Consider the following 12119-nt stretch of genomic DNA (forward strand, 5'->3'; position numbering starts at 1 on the left):
TAAGAATTAAAAGATCATATCGCAAATTTCCAGGAGGACATTGAGCGCCTTTTGTTGCATTATTTCAAGCCCAAATTTGCTCCCAAGTAAAACTGCTGACATTCTATAAGCTAGTTGAATAGCTTCCTCTCAGAAAGAATTTAAAGTCTATGATGGGATTCAAACTCACAGCAGTGAGAGGCAAGTGGTTCAGAGGCCATTAAACCTCTTGGCCATTGACCCCACTTTATTCTATGATACACTGGTAAAACAATATTAAGTTGGATACTCCACGCTTCATTGTATTTAAAGTATTAAACAGTTTCAAAAAGTAAGCGCTCATTTTAATTAAAGACATTCTTTTACTTAAGTATTTGGTCCAAAATTGCATCCTTTTTATGTGCAAAATTAGAGCACTAAAAGTTTATAGAAAAAGTATACCTTCAAAAACCTGTCAAATGTCAACTTGTTTCCTCTGTGTTATAATTTAATGCAGCAAAATGTCGTTACTTGTCCAATTTTTTTCTATATGTAATATTTATATTACAGTGCACCACCAAAGAAACCAGTCGGTAGAAAGAAAGTAGTCGAGCCACCATCAGAATCGGAAGATAGTTCAGAAGAAGGTAAGAAATGCCATTTAATACACACCGGGTCCTCATTTCTAAAAATTATGAAAGTTAAAATTCAGCCCCACTCTCCAACCAAATTGATATAGAAAGGGTCCTCATTTCCCAATTATTTGAGGTAAAATACCCTACAGAATTGATAATATTATCTTCTACTTTTTAAGAAAAAATCCCCTTGGAAAAAAGTGATTACTAAAAAAACCCTTTGTAATATCTTATCATTTTTCTTTTTGCAATGTAAAAAAATAATACTAATAATAATATATGAGTTTTGTTCAGTGTCTATTCTAGGACGCGCGATTGCGCGATTCACGCTAGTATTTAACAGATCGCGCACAATTCAAAATCATGTGCGTGAAAATCACGCATCTATAAAAAAAGATAATAAAACCGTAAAACTTCCATCCCACATTATATTTGGTTGTTTTGTTTACATTTACACCGAAAACTGAAGGGAGGTAACTGTAAGCTAATTATAATAATTTAGTACCGTACGGTACTGGTTACGTGAGTTGACGGAAAATAACGGAATGTTCCGTATCGACCGGAACTAGTGTGCTAGGTCTGACAGTTGGGCGCCATTTTAGTGTAGTAAATAATCAAGAAAAATGAGGCAATTCCTAGCTTGGCTACAATCTAGACGTGAAAGATAGTTCGATTATTTGTATTGCCAATCCCTTTATAATCAATCGCGGCAGTTCTGTAATAATTTGTTTTCGTTTAAAAATTAAGGGGGGACAACTTCTGCTGCCTTAAATAAATATTATCGTTTTAATTATTTCATCGGTTGAACGCCTCAGTGTAAACTTAATGCAGACGATTTAACATTGGCAGTTTATATTGGCACCCTTTGATTTTGAAAATCGCCCCCTTTTTTGAAATAGAGGGGGGAAAATCACCCCTATTTTTCAATTCCTAGAATAGACACTGATTGTTGTTGACAGACAAAATATCCTTTTTCTTCTTCTTCAAAATGACTAAATTCCCCAGCCTGAATGGCCCAAAACCCCTATAATAAGGTAGTCATGGCCCTGATGCTTGTTACTACTATAGTGTCAGGTGACCATTTGTAAGTTTACCCAACTAGGATGGTGTAGTATTTGTAAATAGCTCACTGAACACAAGCACCTATGATGTTATATCGTCAAAACAAGCAAGCTGAAAATGAAAACAAGTCCACCAGCTAAATTGTTACAGATTGATTGCTTATATGTTTACAACTTGAGTGCAAGTCCACCAGCTAAATTGTTACAGATTGATTGCTTATATGTTTACAACTTGAGTGCAAGTCGACCATCTAAATTGTTACAAATTGATTGCTTATATGTTTACAACTTGAGTGTAAGTCCACCAGCTAAATTGTTACAGATTGATTGCTTATATGCTTACAACTTGAGTGTAAGTCCACCAGCTAAATTGTTTTTTAGCAGAAGGCGAAAGAAAAAACAGCAGTTCATTATGTCTACAAATAAACAATCTGCAAATACTATATCAATAAAGGGAAGCAACTCTGTGTTCAAGATTCTTAGGAGTTCTTGTCTAGAAAATGGATTTTGAGCAAAATGATTTAATGCACTGATGATAAACTACCAGTCAAGATGTGTTTTAAAGACAGAAGGAGAAAATTAGCTCTGAATGAATGATGACCCCCAGACTGAAGTTTATTACACAAATTGTAACCAGTTAAAGGTCTAACAGTGTGTTGTTTGATTGTATTTACAGATGACTCGTGTAAGCCCGAGGCTGATCAGAGGCCAAAGTCACAAGCCAAACAAAAACCACAACAAAAGAAGAAGAGGCAAGGTAATATTCTGTGGGACAATTATTATCATTGTCCATTATATTACATTATAAATCATAGGAGTGAATACTTGTGAACTTTTCAGTCACTCCATTTTCATGGTTTTTGGATGATACTAACTAGGAAAGTGGAAGAATTTAAGAAAATTTGGTACACGTGTAATATAAAGAAATACAAGACATGCTTGACTTTGCTATAAAGTATAAACCACTATTATTTTATTTTTACCTTACTGTGGCCCTGTCTTTAAATTTGTGTCAAATAACGTTTTTTGTGACTAATAAAAACATCAAAAATTGTTGTTATAGGTCAGTTTCTCGTTAATTAGACTAGTTCTAGATGGAAAGTCAAGTTGAAATATGCAAAAAATATTCTTATTCATCCAGAATATCAAAAGTCTTGCTTTGACTTGATATGGTATTGTGACTGTTTGTAAACATTATGCATTCAATAATTTTAAAATCAAAACTAATTGGTTAGCCAACCAAACTTTAGTTTGAACTGTCCAGGTATGCACTTGTGCCAGAAGATACAGAGTAAGGGGCACTAGGCCTGGTGACTTTTCCACGAAATGTACGTCTACAATATGGTCATGTGATCTCAGTCTTGCTTTTCATCACTTAAAGCTAATGAAATATTTAAAGCTGCATGCTTCCAGACAAACCAAAATATTTCAAGAAAATCAAAGTTAAGGAAAAATTATTTTTAGAAAAGTAAAAACACAATGCAAAATGCAAGTAATAATTTACATTGATGTGCGATTATTGACTGATTTTGCAGTATTTTATATCACTATACTTCCACTGCATGTCTAGTGCAGTAAAGGCTGTTTTTGCATATTTTGACCTTGTTTTGGTAATTTACGGGATTGCAAGGGCGTTTGCAGTGTGTAAATTACTTTGTTCACTTCGCAATATTTTTACTTTTAGATACATTTCAGGGGGAAAAAAACATGAAAATTAGCATTATTCAGAAGGCATGCTGAATTTAATTGGTATGTTTATCAATCTTTACAGGAAATGATGCACCGGCAGTTGGAAGCCGGAAAAGGAGAAGAAAAGGTGGCGCGGCTTCTTCTTCAACAGCTTCTACAAGTGACAACCTCGAGCCTGGCGTGGAATGGTACGAGGATGACACGTGCGACTCTGCAGATTGTAAACGTCCGAAAAAGAAGAGAACCCCTTGGGTAAGTTACTTTATAGAGGATTAACCTTTTAGTTAGTTTATACTTACTTATTTTACTTAGATTGTTTGAAAGCTATAAGCTTATTGAAACACTCTCAAATCCATTCCTGGAACCAACTAGTACTACGCATTAAGTGTAAAGTTTCTTGGTCAAGGAAACAACAGCTTGCCCCTGACGGTGTTTGAACTCAGGCTGTCAGTAATCCTTAGATTACTAGTCTGACGTGTTAACCACTTGGCCTTGCCTTCACAAGCTTTTATTTGATATTCAACTGCATTGATTTAAGTAGAAATTAGGTTTTTAGATTGAAAAAAAAATGCCATGATAAGATATTGTTTTAGGATGAAAGACTAAAGACTAAATTAAAATTATACATATATAAAGTAATAAGTTTGTTAATCCTCCCTTATTCTATTAAATGTTGTAATGGATTTATTATTCATTGAATTTTTAGCTCACCTGTCACAAAGTGACAGGGTGAGCTTTTGTGATCGCTTTTCGTCCGTCGTCCGTCCGTCGTCCGTCCGTCCGTCGTCCGTCTGTAAACTTTTGCTTTAAATGACATCTCCTCCTAAACCACCAAGCCAATTTTATCCAAACTTCACAGGAATGTTCCTTTGGTGGTCACCTTTAAAAATTGTTCAAAGAATTTAATTCCATGCAGAACTCTGGTTGCCATGGCAACCGAAAGAAAAATCTTTAAATATCTTCTTTTAAACAACCCTAAGAGCTAGAGCTTAGATATTTGGCATGAAACATCTTCTAATGAGTGTCTACCAAGTTTGTTCAAATAAAAGCCCTGGGGTCAAAATTGGCCCCGCCCCAGGGGGTCATTGATTTTCCCTATATGCATATAGTAAAAACTTAAAAAATCTTCTTTTAAAGAACCCAAAGAGCTAGAGCTAAGATATTTGGCATGAAACATCTTCTAGTGAGTGTCTACCAAGTTTGTTCAAATAAAAGCCCTGGGGTCAAAATTGGCCCTGCCCCAGGGGGTCATAGATTTTCCCTATATGCATATAGTAAAAACTAAAAAAATTTTCTTTTAAAAAACCCAAAGAGCTAGAGCTAAGATATTTGGCATGAAACATCTTCTAATGAGTGTCTACCAAGTTTGTTCAAATAAAAGCCCTGGGGTCAAAATTAGCCCCGCCCCGGGGGGTCATTTATTTTTCCTATATGCATATAGTAAAAACTTAAAAAATCTTCTTTTAAAGAACCCAAAGAGCTAGAGCTAAGATATTTGGCATGAAACATCTTCTAGTGAGTGTCTACCAAGTTTGTTCAAATAAAAGCCCTGGGGTCAAAATTGGCCCCGCCCCAGGGGGTCATTGATTTTCCCTATATGCATTTAGTAAAAACTTAAAAAATCTTCTTTTAAAGAACCCAAAGAGCTAGAGCTAAGATATTTAGCATGAAACATGTTCTAATGGGTGTCTACCAAGTATGTTCAAATAAAAGCCCTGGGGTCAAAACTGGCCCAAACTGGCCCCGCCCTGGGGGTCATTGATTTTCCTTATATGTGTATAGCAAAAACTTAAAATCTTCTTTGAAAAAACCCAAATAGTTAGAGTTTAGATATTAAGCATGAAACATCTATAAGTAAATATCTACAAAGTTTGTTCAAATAAAAGCCCGGGGGTCAAAACTGGCCCTGCCCCAGGGGTGTCATTGTTTTTTACTATATGTGTATAGTAAAAATTTAAAAAATCTTCTTTTAAAAAACCCAATGAGCTAGAACTTAGATGTTTAGCATGAAACATCTTCTTATGGGTGTCTACCAAGTCTGTTCAAATAAACAAATAAAAGCCCTTGGGTAAAATTGGCCCGGGGGGGGGGGGGCTATATACAGGTGAGTGACCTCAGGGCCATCATGGCCCTCTTGTTAACATTCCATTCAAAGTTAAAAAGGATTTTGATAACAAAATACAAAAATTGAGATATCCAATGGTCAGAAGCCTGGTCAGACTGCTAGAAAATGCAGGCTTTCCCAGCTCATACTAATTGCAAAGGCTAATTACTCTTGGTTCCAGAAGGTAATGGGTTAGATTTTCACTTTGTTTCATATATGAATTGCATAATATTTTTATTACTAAAAGAGAAACAATATTGCCTTTAAGTGTGTGGCCTTCATCCCTCAAATCTGTTGGTTTGAAGGATCTTGAGCCAAGGAATAGTTTTCATAAGGGGAAGTTTACAAAAATAAAACGGTTGAACTTACTTGTAACAGGACTAGTGCTCAGAAAGGCACATAATGTCTTCTTCAGTCCAGTAAGGGCTTTAACAGTATTGTTATATCTTTAAATGCAAATGAAAAATTTGTCTGTGGCCAAGTGGTTAAGGTTATTAACTTCAAACCACTTGCCCCTCACAGTCACTGCTTTGGGTTCCAATCCCGGTAGGGACTTTGGATTCTTTCATGTGAGGAAGCTATACAGCTATCTTACAAAATGTCTGTGGTTCTATTTTTACTAAGATGCAAGTTTGTGCCTGAAATATGTGAAACATAATTTAACATACCTTCATGTGGGTAATGAAATTTTAATGTGACTTAGTGTTTCCATTTATCTTCTTATGGCACAATTTGCACTGTGCTGTCACATTTGCAGATGTTTCTTTTGGAAATTCAAAGACATCATAAATCCAATGATATGACATTTTGGTTAGAATACCAGCCAAACAATGATGTTTATCTTTCAGTTAGAATTATGGATTAAAACTTATTTTTTCATTGTGAGTGATGTCATAAAATGTCTCACTTGATATTTTACTACCTTAGTTAAACTGTAACATGTGAAATAAATATTTGAATTTTAATACATTCATGTTAAATCTGAAAGTAATCAACATCAATCAAATTGTAATCATAATTACAGACTGAAATTAAGCTGTAATTGATTAATTACAATTAATGTAATCAATTTTGAGCAAGGTAATCGATTACATGATGATTACAGTGTAATCATGTAATCAATTAAAAAATCGATGATTACGATTAGTGATTACCCCAGGTCTGGCCTGAATTAATACAGGAAGGGCACCCGAAGTCTTCCTTTAAATGAAAGCAGTAAAGTTACCATAAAACCTATACTGTGTTGGTGTGACGTAAAACCTAATAAAAAAAGTATTATAAAAATATATATAAGGCAAATAAACCTGCCATGAGGGGCTTGTCCTGAAGGAACTAGAGGGTATGGTATGAAGTTAGGAGAAGAGTTATTAGATGGAAGAAAGATCAGTATTTTGGTAATATGCCTTAAATTATAACCTGACATTACTTTATTTCTATAGGTGCAGTGTGACGATTGTGACGGTTGGTACCACACGGTGTGTGTCGGCGCAAATTACAACAAACTGAAGGATAGCGACGAACATTTCAACTGCGGCTGCGACTGATGATATTATATCTGCAACTGTATTATTTGCTTACGTGGGAACGATTTGACTATTGCGGCAAATGAATCGTTAAAACACATGCGGACACCAATGACACATTTCCAACTGGATGACTGTCAATGTATAAACCATGAGGATATTTTGCAGTGGTTGGGGCAATTGTAAAATTAGGGTTATGATTGAGTAAAGCTTGAAAATTTTTTAAAATTTATTTCTTTTTCCAGAAGAAAGGCTTTTACAAAAATTCATCCCTGAATAATGTTAATAATGTAGAGATCTTGTCAGATTTTTAGCTAGTTTTACGCCCATAATGAAATGCTCTGTGTATAATAGTGGTCATCTATTTAAAGATTTTGACCACTAACTTCCATCGAAGTGAGGATTTCATAGGGTTTTATTACATGGAATATGCCTTGAACTTGTCTCAGTCTACTGATAGGAGAAGGAGTAAAGATTGGACTACAGGCGTTGACACAAAGCTGTATTGAGCATTTATATTTGCTATCATTTTCCATTGTTTCATGAAAGTATTTTCGATTTCATATTGATTTAATTAGAGAGTTAACATTGTTTTGAAAGATATTTTTGATGTTCACAAACATTGACCGTGGTATGTGCATGAAAATATAATATTAACTGCATGGGAAGGAAGTGTATAAGGGAAGTAAATCTGTAAAATATTGCAATAAGAATGAATTGTGTCCCTTAGATCTAAAAAGATTCATGTTAAACAGTATCTATCAGCTGCAAGTTAAAGCACTGCCATGTCTTCCTTCTCAGCCAGCAAAGAAAGTTAATTGCATTTCAAGTTTTCAGACAATATGATTTAATTATCTTTCTTAATTGCTTAGTAAGCACCTATCTCACCTATTAAAAAAACCAATTTAGTTTATTCATTTAAAGGTCTTGATAATCGAGCTTACCACTCTTCCTGTCATTTAATTGGTCCTCCAATAAAATGTTCCTAGAATACCACTTTTGACCGACCCGCCAAAAGTTCTGCCTTTTAGGGATCTCCCCAGATGCATGCCGATGCGCTTAGATTTTTACATCAGATAGTGTTGGCATGCCTTGATAGTTTTATATTATTGACAAAAATACTTAGCCTCAACATATTATGGGTTATTGTAAGCCGGGATATGACCAAAAATTAGTGAAACTTGGCATTAAAAACAAGCGAACATGTTAACAAAATCACACAGAAAAATGGGGAGCATCTCTTAGTTTCTTCATTGCTTCTTGAACTTGGAGTTCTTTGATTTTCTTTTCCATTTTATCTGAAGCATTTTTTGTCTTGTCCATATGATATTGATTCATCTATCCTGTCTTGGCGCCATATGACCTAAATTGTGTTTGTGTGCTGTAAAACCAAAAAAATAAACAACCAAAGATATTGATAAAGTAAATTCTGGAAAAAAAACATAAAAAAGACTGTACCAGTGGACAACCCCAGTACAGACATCTGTGAGAATGAGCATCTATCTTAGTTACTATGTAAAATTTGCGGTCTACTGAGAATAACACCATTGAATATGACCTGGGATTCTTTTATACAGTGAAAGTCTTACTAGATATTTAATGTTTGAAACTTATATATTGAATAGAGGGTAACTTTAGTACAGAATGAGCTTTTTCAACTTTCAAGAAATACCAGTAGAAATGTAACATAAATCTTGTAATGTATTTGAACAATAATGTGAGGGGAAAGTTTAAATGGTTGCACATTTATATGTAATTTGTATGTTACTCACTATAATATACTTGTGTTGCTGGAGATATTGCATTTTGAAATATTTTTAAATATTGTGTTGTCCATAAGAATTACGCCAATATTTTATGTAAATTTAGCTAAACCGTTGTAAAGGTGTTCAAAGTTCTTGTTTATACTTCAAAAGTTTGGTTATTATTGAAAATGTTGATGATTTTTTTTTTCTCTCCACAATTTTGGTGATTTTTCAATATTTTGATAATCGTACAGATCATGAAGTTGTGCAATATATGGCAATATTTGGATATTGCAATATTTTATCTGGCAATAATATATTGCAATATATTTTCAGATACTGCAATATATTGAAGCTATAAACGTTGAATATAAACATGAAAGAATTGTAGTCAACTTGTATTAGTTTGACTTCAAATGTTGTTTAAACTCCTTGATTTACAATGGCTTTTTTAACACATTGTGAAATCTTTTATTAAAGGGCCTCTTGCATACGATTTATTGTGACATATGATAATTTTAAATGAATAGATAAGTCAAGGTTCTGTAGGTCTTACCCTTGATTTTCAAGCATTTTATATAGTTCACAATATATTGCAATATATCTGTAAATATCGCAATATATTACAAAATGATTTTTTTTCTTTGCAACACCCGCCACTAATACAAATACTTTGTTAACAGACTTAATGTGCACAATTTTGGTGCTCACTGTAACCAAAATTGCGTTGCTTATTAAAAAGTTTGGTTATTCAAAATTTTGAAAAATTACCAAAATTTTAGTTTTTATTGACATTTTGAGATGCTATTAATGTTAAATGTATTGTAATTAATGGGCATGGCTCATATGCAGATGTATTCTTATTTATTATTGCGAATTATTTGTTTTCATGTTTCATTGACACTGCCATTTTTCCGTTAATGAAAATTACTACAAAGGAGGGGTTTTGATGGATTTAGTTAAATAAGTTAAGTTGCATATTTACAGTTCTGTTGGTCACTATATTATAAATAACTTCCTTTTATGTACATTAAAATGTTTGCTGCCAATTATTTCAATTGCATCTGCGCCTCCGAGTGTGCGGGGTGGGGGAGCTTTTTTTGCCAGATCATTTCTCTGACTGTATGTATGTCTAAGTGTTGTCAACATAAGCTTTTGAGCTTTTGAGTCCTCATTTTAAAAGCTAAAGCCTACATAATGTGACACAGTTCAAGCTTGATGGGAGCCTCATTTTGATTTTTTTGTAATTTGACCTTGACCTATGAATGACCTTTACCTTTAAGGTCAAAATGAGGAAATTTATCCATAACTTTATATTACCTTAAGAATATTGTATTTGTTTGTAAGTGAACTTGGAATATATACTTATTGGGCAGAAATTCAGGGAAATAACATATACAAGTGTTCCTTTGAGTTTTTTTTTAAGTGAATTGTTATTTAAATACTTACCATAGATAGAATAATAGTCACAGTGTTTATATTGTTGTTAAGACATTGAATATTTATTGTATACATAATTAGTCAGTTTCCAGTATTGTTTGAAGTTAGAAGGCAGCCTGTTATTTTAAGTGTAGTGATGTTCGATTGATAGTTCTTAAGGTGAGGCATCCAACAATAGCCTGTGACAATGCAGCAAATAGACGTACTCCTAGGGAATTAAGAATATTTAAGGTTTTCCCTGAGATAATCCGGAGGTACAAACAAAGTTTTACTACAGCTTTTGAAAATAAGCGCAACAGGTTGACTAATCTATTTTGATGGGTAGTGCACTGTGAAGCTATAACAGTAAAAAGTTTGTTTTATACCGGGGCATAAGCTTGGAAAAACCAACATATGCCGAGTTCAGAATAACATCTATTGTTTAACTTTCCCATAACCTTAAAAGGAATATAACAAGTACGCAGATTATCTGGAACTCTGGGGCCTGCTGTTGTCGGATAGAACGCCTTAAGGATCTTTGCTATTTAACGAAAGAAACCAGAATGAAAAACTATTCAATATAGTGCTATTTATTTGTAAGAGAGATAATATTTAGAGTGCATGGGTAATTTTGGGTTAGCTTTTACAATGACTACAAAGTTGTTTATCAGAAGTCAAAATATTTTTTTTGCCAAGTGATTTGCTTTGAGTTTGAATCCCTTGAGGGATTTTGGGTTCTTTCATATGAGAAAGGTATCCGGTTAGCTTGTCGTGCTTACTCATGCCTAAAGTATTGCATAGAATAGCATCTTAGGTCTTGCTCCAAGCTGGAAATCCCGATATGACCTTTACAGTGTTTATGTAAGCGTAACCTTAACAATAGATATTTTTAGATAGATATTAAGGTATGAAATTATTATGAAAGCAAAAAAATTACATGTTGTAAATGCTTGATGGTTTTGTATATAAGTTGGTCATGACCAAATCACTATTTTTCAGGGATTGTTAGATGTAAATTAGACATATTTATTATATAATAACATATAAATTTATAAATAGTAGCTATATAGGACCAAAGAACAATGTGGGGGAAAAAGGACGAAAAATGTGTTTCTGTCGATACATGTAATGTGAAGAAAAAAACAACAAGTTGTAAAAAAAATATAAAAAAAGTACATAAATTTGATGTGCAATTATAAATTATATGAAATATATGCATTTTTTTACATTCATTAAAGTATTTTCCATTGTGGCAATAAAACATTAAAAAATGTGTGGAAGGTTGGACGATTTATTAAATATTTTTTGTTGCTTAATCTAAACCTACCTTGGCCTAAATTTGTGCTTGCTTTTTTGTGAGAATATTTATTATTTGTACTTATGTTACAAAATGGGGAAAATTTGTTTTTGGCTTCAATGGGACATTATTAAAAATACTGCACTGAAAGGTGTTGAAAGATGTTAAAACATTTAAGCAAATGCAATTTTCAACTCTGATAATTAGCTGATCATGATGTCATTATGTGACATCATTAATGGATGTCAATTGATATCTTGTCACATGTGACATCAATGTTGGGTGTCCAGTCAGTAATACCACGTGACATCGTTGTTGGGTGTCCAGTTATTGATAACACATGTTACATCATAGTTGGTTGTCCATTTATTGAGAACACATATGACATCGTTGTTGGGTGTCCAGTTATTGATAACACATATGACATCATTGTTGGGTGTCCAGTTATTGATTACGCATGTGACATCATTGTTGGGTGTCCAGTTATTGATACCATATATGACATCATTGTTGGGTGTCCAGTTATTGATACCACATATGACATCATTGTTGGGTATCCAGTTATTGATACCACATGTGACATAATTGTTGGGTATCCAGTTATTGATATCACATGACATCATTGTTTGGGTGTCCAGTTATTGATAATTAATAACACATGTGACATAATTGTTGAGCCTCAATTTAT

The 12119-nt window shown here is 33.6% G+C and overlaps 1 protein-coding gene across 1 annotated transcript in view; it reads left to right on the plus strand.

Annotated features, from left to right (window-relative positions):
- The window catches only part of LOC132754234 (uncharacterized protein C01G6.5-like), a 28234-nt gene extending 17012 nt beyond the window's left edge, over positions 1 to 11222 (plus strand). The window contains exons 5-8 of the mRNA XM_060744852.1: positions 529 to 605; positions 2331 to 2411; positions 3426 to 3595; positions 6887 to 11222. Of these exons, the coding sequence (XP_060600835.1) occupies positions 529 to 605; positions 2331 to 2411; positions 3426 to 3595; positions 6887 to 6991 (433 nt within the window). The 3' untranslated portion in view covers positions 6992 to 11222. The remainder of the gene's footprint in view (positions 1 to 528; positions 606 to 2330; positions 2412 to 3425; positions 3596 to 6886) is intronic.
- Positions 11223 to 12119: the final 897 nt, after the last annotated feature.

Source organism: Ruditapes philippinarum, unplaced genomic scaffold (assembly GCF_026571515.1).
Source record: "Ruditapes philippinarum isolate M1 unplaced genomic scaffold, ASM2657151v2 ctg1253_1_1_1_1, whole genome shotgun sequence".
Taxonomy (NCBI): Eukaryota; Metazoa; Mollusca; class Bivalvia; order Venerida; family Veneridae; genus Ruditapes; species Ruditapes philippinarum.